Source organism: Scomber scombrus, chromosome 5 (genome assembly GCF_963691925.1).
Source record: "Scomber scombrus chromosome 5, fScoSco1.1, whole genome shotgun sequence".
NCBI lineage: Eukaryota > Metazoa > Chordata > Actinopteri > Scombriformes > Scombridae > Scomber > Scomber scombrus.
In genome coordinates this window covers 18,896,899-18,910,927 of record NC_084974.1, presented here as the reverse complement: position 1 = coordinate 18,910,927, position 14,029 = coordinate 18,896,899, and the positions used below count along the sequence as shown (strand labels likewise).

General features: G+C 37.7%; 2 protein-coding genes and 1 pseudogene across 3 annotated transcripts; 2 read left to right on the top strand and 1 right to left on the bottom strand.

The window, feature by feature from the left end:
- The first annotated feature begins 2,635 nt into the window (after positions 1 to 2,635).
- On the top strand, positions 2,636 to 3,574 carry LOC133980986 (odorant receptor 131-2-like). The gene is given in 1 exon segment (XM_062419874.1): positions 2,636 to 3,574. A coding segment is annotated over 1 exon segment (939 nt).
- Positions 3,575 to 4,097: 523 nt separating this feature from the next.
- On the top strand, positions 4,098 to 4,687 carry LOC133980985 (odorant receptor 131-2-like; annotated as a pseudogene).
- Positions 4,688 to 5,588: 901 nt separating this feature from the next.
- LOC133980869 (diablo IAP-binding mitochondrial protein-like) lies at positions 5,589 to 8,168 on the bottom strand. Of its 2 annotated transcripts, none has more exons than XM_062419698.1 (6): positions 7,996 to 8,168; positions 7,454 to 7,583; positions 7,190 to 7,315; positions 6,752 to 6,862; positions 6,529 to 6,625; positions 5,589 to 6,232 (listed from the first exon to the last, which is right to left on the bottom strand). In XM_062419698.1, exons 1-6 carry the CDS (start codon positions 8,130 to 8,132, stop codon positions 6,027 to 6,029), a joined length of 807 nt encoding a protein of 268 aa, XP_062275682.1. In that variant the 5' UTR covers positions 8,133 to 8,168; the 3' UTR covers positions 5,589 to 6,026. The 2 variants fall into 2 exon arrangements, with proteins under 2 accessions (XP_062275682.1, XP_062275681.1); XM_062419697.1 differs by having other exon boundaries at positions 5,591 to 6,232; positions 7,454 to 7,586.
- Positions 8,169 to 14,029: the final 5,861 nt, after the last annotated feature.

Here is a 14,029-nt window from a genome sequence, read left to right as displayed (position 1 = left end):
CATGTGGCAACATGTGGCATGCTCACTACATAGGTCGGGGTTGTTGTAAAAATTGTAATTTTTCTGTGCAGAACACAATGGTCTTTACCCATATGCAGTAACCCTCAACCTTCCCTCCTGGCATTGGTACAGTACAGCTCCAAGGCTCTTTGCTGATGCATCTGTGTGTAACACAAATGGTAGGCCAAAGTTGGGGTAGGATAAAACAGGTGGGCTAGACAAGATGCTTATCAGTCGGTCAAGGACTTCTTGATGTTCCTGGGTCCATTTTATGGGAGTTCTCGAAGACAGCTGGCCTCCCTTCTTCTTACTCGTTTCAAGCTGAGGTAGTGCAGCATGATTTCCTTTCACCTGTCAGGCCATACAGCAGCTATGCAATTTTGGCAAAGTCTTGTACAAAGGCTCTGTAGTGGCTTAGAAATCCCAGCAGCCTTGGGACATCTCCGGCAGTGTAAGTTCTTTACCTCAAAGCTTGAATAGCTGTTATTTCTTTGGTAGTGATCCTCACTAATCAGCTGGGACAAGCCTCCCAAACAGTGTACCTCCTGCTTAAATATCTCTTAGTGGGCCTGAGTTTGATGTCATGGTCATTAAAAGTCTTCAGGACCTGCCTCAATCACTCCACATGGTTCTGGAAGGATTTGGCATAGCACATCATCCAGATAAAGGATGTTGCATTCATCCAGTAGGGACTCCAATACCTCCTCCATATATATCTGAAATGAAGACACAGCATTTGAGAGGCCTATGGGGATGCAGATCCACTCATACAGGCCCCAGTGATGAACGAGGTAAGAAGTCTGGATCCAGGACACTGAGATGTGAGCCTGGTGATATGCGCTCCCTTGGTCCAATATAGAAAACCAATGATATCCTTCTTTATATCCCATCCTAAGTGTGTTCATCAGATCCTGGATATGTGGAAGTGAGTGCCTGTCCAGAATGGTCCTATGATTTAGGAGCCGGTAATCAATACAGAGTCTCAAGGTCCCATCCTTTTTTATGCCCACATGCCACCAGGGCAGCATAAGGTGACTTCAATTTCACTATCCACTTTCTGGCCAGCAGGACATAATCTTTAACCTGCACAGGAATGTCATCCTTCACAGTGATTGTCATTTGCAGATTCGAAATGCAGCCAATATCATCATTGTCATGGGCAAAGGCGTTCATACTGCAGCTGCTTCACTACTGTTCTTTCTCACGTAGAACACTGGCGAGCGCCACAATGTTGATGGACTGACTTTGTTATGCTCATTGGTGGCAGAAAGTATGCCAACCTCACTTACTTGACCACTGTTTATTTTGTCTGTTTCGACTATTCTTTCGATAGGTTGGACGCTGCCTCGAGCTGTGTGACTAGCTAGAATCATTTCATGCTTGTTTGTATTGCCCACAGGGATTTCGAAAAATATACTTTTAGTGTTAGCTATCAGATAGGTGATAGTACTTCAACAATTTATCAGACCACAATGTATTTTGAACTTCTTTCTGTAGAATAGAGCTAAATCTTGGAGAGCTACGAGACTTTCACTGCTATGAGAAGGCTGCGGATCAAGGGCTAGCTGAGTGATGTGTACTGGAGGACTGATTACTGTCACTTGCCATTGTCTCTTAGGCACAAATGTGAGAGGTACGTGAAGCACTACACTCAGTATTGAGTTAGGTTTGAAGGTATATGAGTAGCTATAAAATCTGCCTCTTTTTCTACAGTTTAAATACAAGAGGTACAACTTGCAATCATCTCATTAATTACGACTTTCAAAAGAAGTCTCTGGTTAAGCCACATTCTCACACTACCACCTGCTGTTAGGGCGTATACATGGCAAGTTAACTTCCTTGTCATAGATAAATGGTATTCACCATAACTGATTAAATGATTATAAGAAACAATAGGATGCACTTAAAAAATATATTACCACACAAGAAATGTAACTTAATATTAAACAAATGTGACCATACATAAGTGGTTGTCACAACTGCTTTACAATTTAAACAGTCAATCAACAATTTTATATTTATAATTTGGAGAAGCCTGCTGATATGTGTAGATATAGAGCTAGCTGTTTTATATTGTAAAACTTTTTTATTTAGCATGATGAAATACAAATCTCAGTTAGGTTGCTGTTAAAAAAAACCCATAGGAGCATAGGTCTGGCATGGGCCTAATTACTTTGGTCACTCTAGAGACCTTTCAGTTTCTAACTATGAATGGCCAATTAGTGATAGTAGTAGTAGTAAGAAGCAGTGACAACACTGTGGAGAACAAAGTTTCATTTGGTGTTTTTTCTTGTGTATTTTGGTCACTCTGCACTGCCTGAACAGAGCTCACCTGAAACCATGACTCTCGCAGTTATATGCATTTATAGATAGGCTAAAGCATTCACTTTTAATTACGACTTTCAACAATTTATCTGACCACAATGTAGCCCACGTTCAAAAAGGTAACAACTATATAACAACAGTGCCATGTTACTGCAGGGAAGGTTTCATCTTTGTCTTTTGTCTGTACTAGAACCAGTCTATTGACTTCAAAGAACTCCAGACTTAACATTTGTCTTCATGTTATAAGACTGTGATATTGATATTTGAAGATACATCAGTTGACTTTTGGTTGTGTCGAAAACATTTTAGTATGACTAATAACTCATCAGTTGGTGGTGCATATTTGCGGCGCCAGGTCAATTTCCAGGTAATTTTAGTGCAGCTTTTGGTGTTAATCTTCCTTTGCATCAACTTGTTGCTCATTGTGACCTTTTTTTCTAAGGATGTCTTCTACACAACCATGCGCTACATCTTATTTGCTGTTACACTGCTATCTGATAGCCTGATATTAATCATGTCTGATGTTGTGCTCATCTTGAGCTATTTCCGTTTTATCATACAGATGTGGTTGTGTGTTATTATATACATTGTTGTGTCTCTGCACACTTTTGTCACACCAATTACTCTAACAGCAATGACCCTGGAGCGCTTTGTGGCCATTTGCATGCCCCTGCGGCATGCAGAGCTGTGCACCATACACAGTACTCTACACTGCATCTTAATCATTCATGGCCTCAGCTCTATACCCTGTATTGTTATTCTCTTCATCTTCTTTGCATCTGCTACCCACAGCTTCTACACCCAGGACAGAATATGCTCTGTGGAGATATTTGTATTGCGCAATTGGCAGGGTCATCTTAGGTCAGCTATAAGTCAGTTCTACTTCTTGATCATGTGCATCACCATTGTGTTTTCTTATGTTAAAATAATGAAAGTGGCCAAAGCTGCATCAGGAGAGAACAAAAAATCAACATGGAGAGGGCTCAGGACAGTGATTCTTCATGGCTTTCAGCTGCTCCTCTGTCTCATCCAGCTGTGGTGCCCTTTCATAGAAGCTGCTGTACTTCAGATTGATTTAATGTTATTCATTAATGTCAGATACTTTAATTACATTAGTTTTTATCTTGCTCCAAGATGTCTGAGTCCTCTCATTTATGGTCTTAGGGACGAAATGTTCTTTCATGCACTGAAATACTACGCTCTCTGTGGATTGTATAAGAAACAATGATCAGATTTATTTTGCTCATGAATTAAAGTCATGTCATAAAATGAAATCATATCATGAATTAAAGTCATGATATTTTGCTACTAAATAACATGTTTTGCATTTGCTTCTATATTACGATGAACACTGGACTTAACATTTGTCTTTATGTTATGAGACGGTGATATTGATATTTGAAGATACAACAATTTACTTCTGGTAGAGCCTAAAACATTTTAATATGAATGATAACTCATCAGTTGGTGGAGCATACTTGCAGCGTCAAATCAGTTTCCAGGATATTTTAGTGCAGCTTCTGGTGTTAATCTTCCTCTGCAACAACTTGTTGCTCATTGTGAACTTTTTTTCTAAGGATGTCTTCTACACAACCATGCGCTACATCTTATTTGCTGTTACACTGCTATCTAATAGCTTGATATTGTTCATTTCTGATATTGTGCTCATCTTGAGCTATTTTTGTTTTACAATGCAGATTGGTATCTGTGTTATTATTATGTCTATTTTTTTGAGTCTTTATATTTTTGTCACACCGATTACTCTGACAGTAATGACCCTGGAGCGCTTTGTGGCCATTTGCATTTGCCTGCAGCATGCAGAGCTGTGCTCCACACACAGAGCTCTGCACTGCATCCTCATCATTCATGGCCTCAGCTCTATACCCTGTATTGTTACTCTCTCCATCTTCTTTGCATCCGCTACCCACAACTTTTACACCCAGGACAGAATATGCTCTGTGGAGATGTTCATTTTGCGTAGATGGCATGATCATTTTAGGTCAGCTATAAGTCAGTTCTACTTATTGATCATGTGCATCACCATTGTGTTTTTTTATGTTAAAATAATGAAAGTGGCCAAAGCTGCATCAGGAGAGAACAAAAAATCAACAAATAAAGGGCTCAGGACAGTGGTTCTTCATGCTTTTCAGCTGCTCCTGTGTCTCTTCCAGCTGTGGTGCCCTTTCATGGAATTTGCTGTCCTTCAGATTTCATGTTGTTTGTAAATGTCAGATACTTTAATTACATTACTTTTATTGTTGCTCCAAGATGTCTGAGTCCTCTCATTTATGGCCTCAGGGATGAAATGTTCTTTCATGCACTGAAATACTACGCTCTCTGTGGATTGTATAAGAAACAATGATCAGATTTAGTTTGCTCATCAAATTAAAGTCATGATATTTTGCTACTAAAATAACATGTTTTGCATTTGCTTCTTTATTTAGATGAACACTGGACTTAAACTTTGTCTTTATGTAATGAGACTGTGATATTTATCTTAGAAGATACATCAGTTGACTTTTGGTAGTGCCTAAAACATTTTAGTATGACTAATAACTCATCAGTTGGTGGTGTATACTGCAGCGTCAGATCAGTTTCCAAGTTATTTTAGTGCAGCTTCTGGTGTTAATCTTCCTTTGCATCAACTTGTTCATTGTGACCTTTTTTTCCAAGGATGTCTTCTACACAACCATGTGTTACAGCTTATTTGCTGTTACACTGCTATCTGATAGCTTGATATTAATCATGTCTGACATCTCATGTCTAACATTTCATCCACATATAAACCTGAGCTGTGCAACATCACCATTTGCATTTGCCATAGCACTTCAATCCTGGCCAATATTTTTGTATTAAAAAGACTGCATGAACCAAGTTATAAAAACCCTAAATGACTCTAAAAAGTTTTTGACTTTATTTGTAATAATACAATTTTATTATTGAGCTGAAATCTAAAAATAAAAAAAACATTTTTGATTCTTAGTATACTCAGATTTCCAGCAAGTCATGTTTCAGTATTGGTAAACATATTGGGTACTTTTTGTGTTACTTTTTTAAAAGTCTTTGTTATGGTATATCTGGTATATGATGCATAGGAGAACAAAGAGAGTTGTGACATATGCGCTTTGATTCTTCAAATCCACATCCACATATCAAGGTTTTGAGGTTACTGTTCACTTTTAGGAGCCACATTACAGTAATTTAAGATGACATGATATTGCAACAAACAAGACCCCATTGACACAAACACTGTATTGAATAAAATACATATTTTATTTATTATCATCTGAACAATGAGAACACAATACAAACAATGCTTTTACTTTAAAAAAAAAAGAGAGAGAACAGTCTTTACAACTGTTGTTACAACAAAACATACAAGTGATATACACAATATACATAGGAGATTAGATAATAATTTTCAGAAGTTCCAAACATATTCACTAATCAAATAAATAGTCTTAAATAATAATTGATCTAGTAAAGAATTATAGATTGTTAGCAATTTATGTGATTCCCTTCTCAAAATTTGATTTTCTTGGTGTAAAACACCCTAAAGGCTCAAAAAAGAAGAGCCATAATAGGTGAATAAATGTAGAAAGCTCAGAACTTTTGGAGGAGAATCCGTCTCACTATGAAATCAACAGCACTTAAAAATGCGGTTATTTCATCTGGTTTGCCAATATCTCTGTCTATTTGTCTTAGTCCTCCCGTAGATAGGCCTCATGTATCTCAAGCTCCTCACCACCCTCTAGGGAGGAAGCATATTCTGCCATTCTTTGGATCTCTTCTACTTTAGTCTCGGCCAACTTCTTATCTGCATCCGCTGACATTTTCCGTGCCTCCTCCACCTGAGACTGGGCCACCTGAATGTTTGTCCTCACCGTGATGGACGCCTGCTCAGCTCCTGGGAACACACAAATGCAAACACACATTTAGTCCTACTATTTGAGTAGATGTTGACCTTATGAAAGCACTCCTGTCCATTTTGTTTTTTTTTAAAAAGCCCCACTGAGTGACAGCAAATTATCTGTGAACTTTTTAAATCATACCACTGACAGCAGCAACACTATTCCTACATATTACAGTATTTAGCTTTAAATCATGCCTAAGGAAATCCAGCTGGACAGTTACTTATATCTGTGACCAGACATGATGATTGTTGTTGAGTTATTTAAATATCCAGGCACACTTTCTCCTCACCTGAAGTGCACGCTGCCTCAGCTGCCATTTTACACAAGTTGACAGCATTGATCCAGGTCGACTCAAAGTGTTTGCATTCCTCCAGTCTGTCACTAGCCTATTAGGACAAAAAGAAAAGACAAACACATTATTATAAATCTATTTTCCTAAATTGATGAGTTTTTTTTAAGAAGAAACTCAATGCTAGAGTAGTTCTCCTCCAAAGAACACAGCACAGACTAACCTCAGCTCGCTGGCCATGGATCACCTGCCGGAGGGAGTCCTCTTCTGCTCGGGTCAGTTTTCCTATTGAGGCCAAATAGCGTCTTTGGAGAGCAACACGTGTGTGCACAGCCTGTTAGCAAACAAAAGGAGGACAAACATTTAGGGACAGTACAGGACAACTTTTAAATAATAACCTGGCAATGGTTTTGTTGTGATAGGACAGGTGACTATTATTCATAAAGGCTGTGAATGGAAATTTGGAGACAGTTCCAAAACCCAAGGTAGTTTTCACTGTCATTAGAGGTATTATCCTCACCAAGATATAGTCAAGTCATTTTCATTACATATGGACTTTGATTAACTCTGAATATTCTCCTTAATGATAAATTAAACTATATGATTTAGGTTGGTAATCCTAATATGTGGGTGAAATGTTTTACTTAAGATTGAAACCTACCCGTGAATAGTCTGTGAGGGCATCTATGAAAGCCAAAGTGGTCTGGGAGAGGAAAGTACTTGAACTGTCTGTGACCACTGAGGCTGCTCTTTTGATCAGGGAGTCATGAGAGAGGTTTTCCACTTGCTGCAAATAGAGGGGAGAACATTTTTTTTTTTTAAATCCATTCTTCAATTTCTATGCATAATGTTTGAAAGAACAAGAAAAGGATTTGTGTAGTTGCTGTACATTGGGCTGGTGCACATATATTATATTCTCACCCACCTGTGTAAAGGGGACAACACAAAGCCTGCGGCCAACACTTAAAGATGCCATGCTTGCGTGTGCAGCATCTTTCCATTCCCCCAACTTCTGGACTCCAAGATTCCTGCTGCTGTAGAGGACACTCTCAGAACTGCTGTGGAAAAATTAGAAAAGGTTATAAGCACAAGGTTATTACAGTCATGAGCAATGGCTCAATGTTTCAGAAGTCAAACCTAAAGTTGATATAGAAATTTTTTCTGTTAAATATATCTTCCACATAAGCAAACGACTGCATGAACCCTAAAATTGTTTAGCTGTGAGTTGTGTTTTTAATGCATATATTGTCCAGCAATGTAATGTGCAGTGAAAATGAATGGATAGTCAGTAATAAGTGTGCAAAAGTACTGATGTATACAACTGGGACAGTCCCATAAAAAACAATAAAAAATGTACTCAAATGTATTTTGGATATTATATTTTCTGATATCTATATTACTAAATGCACAATGCATTTAAATCTATGTTTTTGTTTGTGTAACATCATCCAGAGATCCATAACTTACCTTAGGAGACGTGTGCAGGCTGCTCCTCTCCTGAGTACACTCTTATTGGTCCTCAGCAATGGAATGTCTGCCGGATTTCGCAGAAGTCCTCCAGCAGTACGGCTGGCACACACTGAACACTGTCGAACGGCTTGCATTTTGCAAATAAATTCGATCTGCTGCAAATGTGGAATGTATCTGATCGTCGTCTACCAACTGTTATGTCCCACCGGTATTTGTAAGGCCCAAGCAACATCTCATTGCGTAAAACACATTGATCTGTTGACTCTGCCAGCACATGTACGTATTTGGTCTTATCTGAAAAGGCTCACAGAGACAAAAATTACGTACAGATTGCAGAGCCTGATGTGTTAATTGTTTGTACAGCTCTTTGTTATTCACTCACTTACTACTCCTTATACAATAATAGACATTCACTACAGTGTCTAAACAGTAAGCAGTACATTTTTAATTATTATTATTATTATTTTTTAAATTACATTTTCTGATTTCCACAAAGGACAAACCTTGACATAACATGACACTCGATATGTAAAATACATACACAATGATAGGGATTGGCGGGGGGTGCATTTTGTAATTTTTTTCCCTGCAGCTGTGGCTATAATCTATAAAATGTGGTGTAATGCATTGTGGGATTGTAAAGTTATTAATGAAAATTAATAGATTGATGAAAATTAAATTGTGAACAAACAAACTTCAAACTCCATTTTTGTTTTTGTATAGAATTTGTACTGAAACAATGATGAACCCCATATACTCACACAGCAAGCACTGAACTTTCCAAACTTGCTGTTATATACTATAGATAAACCAGGTGTGGACTATGTTATTGCGTCAAATGTACTGTGCCAGTTCTTTAGGTTGGTAACGGCCACATGAAATGAAACGTAGGAACTGTTATACATAGTCCCCCAATTTTGTTGGCCCAAAATGAATAGAAATAAGACTATGTAAAGTCTACAACCCTTCAGTCTGGTCTTTAGCAGGGGCAGGGCATGGTCAATTGGATTGATGTCAGGTGACTGACCTGGCCAATCAAGATCCTTCGATCATTTATAGCCATGCTAGCATCTCTGTGCCAGCTCATGCACTTCACGCAGTGCTTTGATTCTCTTTCGTAGGATTGATATCATGTCATTCATTCAAGTCAGGTATTTTAACTGCATCATACCTGCTCTTGCTCCAAACCGTCTTCTTGTTTATGTCCATTTTTTTCTTGAGCTTGAACAGAAGAGAATGGTCTCAGTTCAGTTTCTTTGTAGTTCAGATTTAGAAGCACGTTTTCTATTTCTGCTTTCTTTATTTCTATTTCTCGTTTTGAGCGTGACTGATTGCATTGCTATGATAACTGTTGGCCCAACCGAAGTCTTATGGTATAAATATGAACATCTTATACTACAGTTTCAACTGAACACTTCTTTTCTATTGTTCTCTATTTGTTTTTTTACATGACTTGAGTGTATTTCACTAAATGCTGTTGATTATAGACCTGTGTACCAAATAACCCAGTAACAATTAATGTAATGCACTTGTTAAAAGGAGAGATGGTTCTGATAATAAATGTTATTCATAATTGTTATTTCAGCCTGTACTTTAAAAGTTGCATCCTGCTCTTTCAATCCAATTTACAGTTGTTCAGTAAGTTGAATCATTTGAGTCATACTATGGCCAAGTTTGATTAAAAATGGACAAAAAAGCTACACAACTGTAGTTTTACTTTACTAATGATCATGTTTGGTTTGTTGTTCTCCTCAGTCATGTTTGTCACCATCATAATTTCCTAAAGTATGTCATTATTGACTGACTAATAATGAAACTGACCAATATGCACATTACATAATTTGCATAGTTTGAGATTTGTGTGTGTGTGTGTGTGTGTATGTATGTATGTGTGTGTGCGTGTGTGTTTGTGTGTGTACTGCACTGTTAGATTAGATTTTTTTTTAAATCATTCATTCGACTGAATATAGCTTGTTTCAATTGTCCGTGTCATTTAATATTTCACTAAAACTCTTGTTGCCAAAAGATTGGCAATGGCTTTCATTCTGCCTGATAGCCTTCAAATATAATATCCTGCTGAAGTAGCATTCACTGGGGTTTAGAAGCAAAGTTTGTTTTGGACACAGATTTTGGTCCAACCCCCTGCAGTCCAGTTTACTGACGCATGACTTACGTAAAGAGCTGATGAGCCCAAGTGAACCTCTCTCAACAGAGTCGACTTGTTTGCCAAACAAATGAAAACATTAGGTTGCACAATTAGACTCAGGAGCTTTACGTTAATAATCAACAAGTTTGTTAATTACTAAGCAGGGAATACAGGGTCTCCTCTATAACTGTGCTCTGGAGATATCGTGCAGCATGTCTCTCCAGTCCTCCTCATTAAACTGTAAAGACATCTCTTTATGGGTTTCATCATCTCCTTCAAAACAATGCAGATTTTACTGCTGTACTGTGATCACGGATGTTAATGTGACACTGGAGCGCTGTCAAAAAGATAATGCAGTGCATCAAAAATACCACCTGTTCTTGGTCAGACCAAGTGTTATTCAAGGTGTTTGTTTATCTTTTGCACTGGAGTTCACAAATATCTGAGCAGCCTTATACATATGAACCAAACTGGAACCAGTGGTTGCAGAATAGGCACATTTTATGAGACTGAGTCAGGTTAATCCTGGTACAATTCTAAGATCCAGACCACCGAGAGTGCCATCTACTGTCCTTTATTGATATTTAAGGTTTCTTTAAAAAAAAACATTAACCACAGGGGCATCTTGTAATGGGATTATCATTACACACTCACTGAGCACTTCATTAAGAACACCTATGCAATCTAATGTAATCCAATAACGACAGCGCTGTCATAAATTCTACTTTTATTAAGCTTATAATGTTCCTAATATTTTGTCCACCCGATTAACATACATAAAGGTGGCAAAATGTTAGGAACACTTTTCAAAATAATGCACCTCAGTACACCACCACCTCCCATTACGATCTCAATAATATAACATGAAGTGAAATCGTCACCTTTCTGACAATGCCAACAACAATGGAAAATGAAAAGGCTTCTTAAAAGTAGAATTTATTGCAGAGATGTTGTATCAAACACTCTGTTTTTCAAATGAATTAGCTAAGTTCTTCTTGGGTCTTTTCTTAAAAAAGACAATACACTTTTTGACAAATTCAGCAAATATCTCCTCACAGCCCCCTAGCTGCCTCCTCTGTGTGTGCACTGAAAAAAATCCAATGTCCATACACAGCTCTGGCTCTGTAAAAGGGCATGTAAACACAGTGAGCAAGCCGCACAACACCACTCCAGCCAATCAGCAGAGGGCATTTGTGCTTGTGCACAGGACACAGGGAGGTCATCAAAGCAGCTGTGGGGACATGTCTCCTATCTCCAGCACCTGTTGAATGATAAGGGAGGGCTGGCGAACTGGAGAGAGAGAGAGAGAGAGAGAGAGAGAGTTCATGGCCAATTCACATACAACGTTTTTCCTCACTGAACAGATGCGCTTCCATCTTATTAAATGTATAAATCCACACAGAGAGCAAGTCAGAGAGCAGGCCGCAGTTTAAATCACACAAATATCTCGCTGTGTGTGTGTTTTCAACTCAATTAATCGTATTAATTAATCAATAAATAAAAACACTGAACATTTATTTTCATGGAGACGACATGCAAACTGTGTTGGTCCAGCCTGGTGAAGGTAGTTTCGCTGGCCGCTGTCCTCTCAGCTCCCTAGGGACTGCAGCTGACAGACGGCTGTCTCTGTGGATGGAGATGCTGAACACAGGTCCAGTGATAAGTGCGGTGGCCACAGAGAGGCAGACAGTGTGGATGGACTGTTTTGCTCACATGATATTACTTTTTTTTCTGCTTGTTACGATTTGTGAGAGGAAAAGAAGTGACTCTACAGCTGACGCATTGGTCTGGATTCCACCATGTCTTTTTGGTCGTTGCCATGGCAATGCTCGCCCATGAACATGGGGGGCGGAGCTTCTGAGGGAGCACGAAAAGAGGTTATTATTCAAATATCGACAAGAATGACTGACTGTACCTTTAACATTTAGTTATACTCAGGGATGTACTCAGTTTTGTTATATACTGTATATATTTATCAGTTTTGATTACAAAAGCAGAAATGATACTCATGAATCCAAAGTTAGGGTTTATATTTTGCACACTGTGTTGATGCTCTAATTCAAAGCCACCTACAAGTAGTAATACTGAAGCACATTGTGCCTAATTCCAGGATAACAAGCAAATAATGCACTAGTACAAATATACAGTATTGACAGTCCTGATCTTTATGTTGACTGTCAACACGATTTAGCCTCATTCTCTCTCTCTGACCAGACAGGTAACATGTGTCCAACCAAACAGACTATAACTGCCTTTTCAAGTGCAATGTCCATTAACCCTCACTCTAACCCAGTTCATGATATGTGCCCATGTTGTTTATTGAAAGTTTATAATTACTGCTCTTTTTAAGAGTCAATTGAAACAATACACTTTTAAATATTTACTGATTCTTTATTAAGAGTCAACAATGAACTACAGTGCAGTAATAACATAATTATCCTACATATTACCAAATCCAAGGACACTTGAGTTTACTGATGACATCATGTACAGTTAATGAACATACACATTGACTTAAGCAATTACACCAAATCTGAATTTGACGCCATTATACACATTTTGGGACCCTGCCAAAATATTCAAACTGGATTATACAAGATACAGCTGGAACAACTGAGGTAGCTCACTTGTGGAAAATGTCCACTCAGCACAATCATCACAGTGCCAACAGTCAATATGATAAGTTTGCCCTCTGAGCTGGAAAAGACCCAGATCAGTCAATCAAAAATGTTCTTTTTCCAATGTTTACTTCTAAAAGAAAATGCAGCAAATACATGTCAATTAAGCAAATGGTGACATTGTATCTATTAATGAACATGTATTGTACAGTGTAACAGTTCATTTGATTATTTACACTTCCGCTTGTACCTTCATTAATCCCCTGATCTACTGCATTAAACCCACTTAATATCTCTACTTTACAATTAGGTTACATTAAAAATGAATAATGAATGAATGAATAAATAAATAAGTCAAAACAGTTGTCAAAGTTTATATTGTTCAAAATTAATCATACAAGTCAACAAAATACTGTATAATTCACCATATTTACACAGCTGACATAAGAAAGAAGAAAAATCATTGATAAAATGTTATTTTCAAATCTGTAAACGTCCAAAAGGAAGATAATAATCTGTAATAACGTACAGATTATTTGATGTCAGGGGATGAGAAATAAAGCTGTTCCCTGGATTTTTGTTCATGGTTTTCAGTCATTAAGATGTGCAGATGCTTGTCAGTGGAACATCACTTGGAGTGATTTTTTTTTTCATTTTTGTATTGAAAAATGTTTTTTTTTGGTACCATTTTCGTGTCATTTACTGCCTGCTTGATTGCACGGTAGATCACATCCATAATTTCTCTACATGTACTACACATTAGCTTCTTCATGTAGTGAACGTTTATCAACCCATTGGCCCCTATCTCCCTGCTGAAATCTTTTCTCTCTCTCTGGAGGAAATCAGGAAACATGTTGGAATCGGGCCACACACATCAGATAAGGGGAGGAACATCCAGGAGAGGTTTTTTATTGAACAAACATTATATGATAAGAAAAATCTAAAACTTAGTCAGTTCGTCTGACTGATGAAGACATTCTTAGGTGAGAGATCTTTAATTCTGAATGTGAAAATTAATGTTAAAAGTGCAAATGGTGTCTTTAAAAGGGATAATGAGGACAGAAGGGATCATTATCTTTACAAAGTTGTTATTTGTCTCTCACTTAGTAAGCTTTTATGAATTCTCCTCATCATTCTTCTTTATTATACTTATATAAATTACTGTGCTTTTTTTGAAGATGTATTGTAAATTCCACAGTGTGTATATAGGACTTTAAGTTATTTATCTCTTTGACAGGTTTGCTGCAGTCCATATGCACATGAAAAA

Bases quoted from the DNA above. Each gene is read 5' to 3' on its own strand.
- LOC133980869 (XM_062419697.1), bottom strand. From the start codon at position 8,132: ATGCAAGCCGTTCGACAGTGTTCAGTGTGTGCCAGCCGTACTGCTGGA. The intron at 7,587-7,995 runs GTAAGTTATGGA...ATTTTTCCACAG, and splicing joins GCCTGCACACGTCTCCTAAG to CAGTTCTGAGAGTGTCCTCT. The intron at 6,233-6,528 runs GTGAGGAGAAAG...GTGTGTTCCCAG, and splicing joins TGAGGCAGCGTGCACTTCAG to GAGCTGAGCAGGCGTCCATC.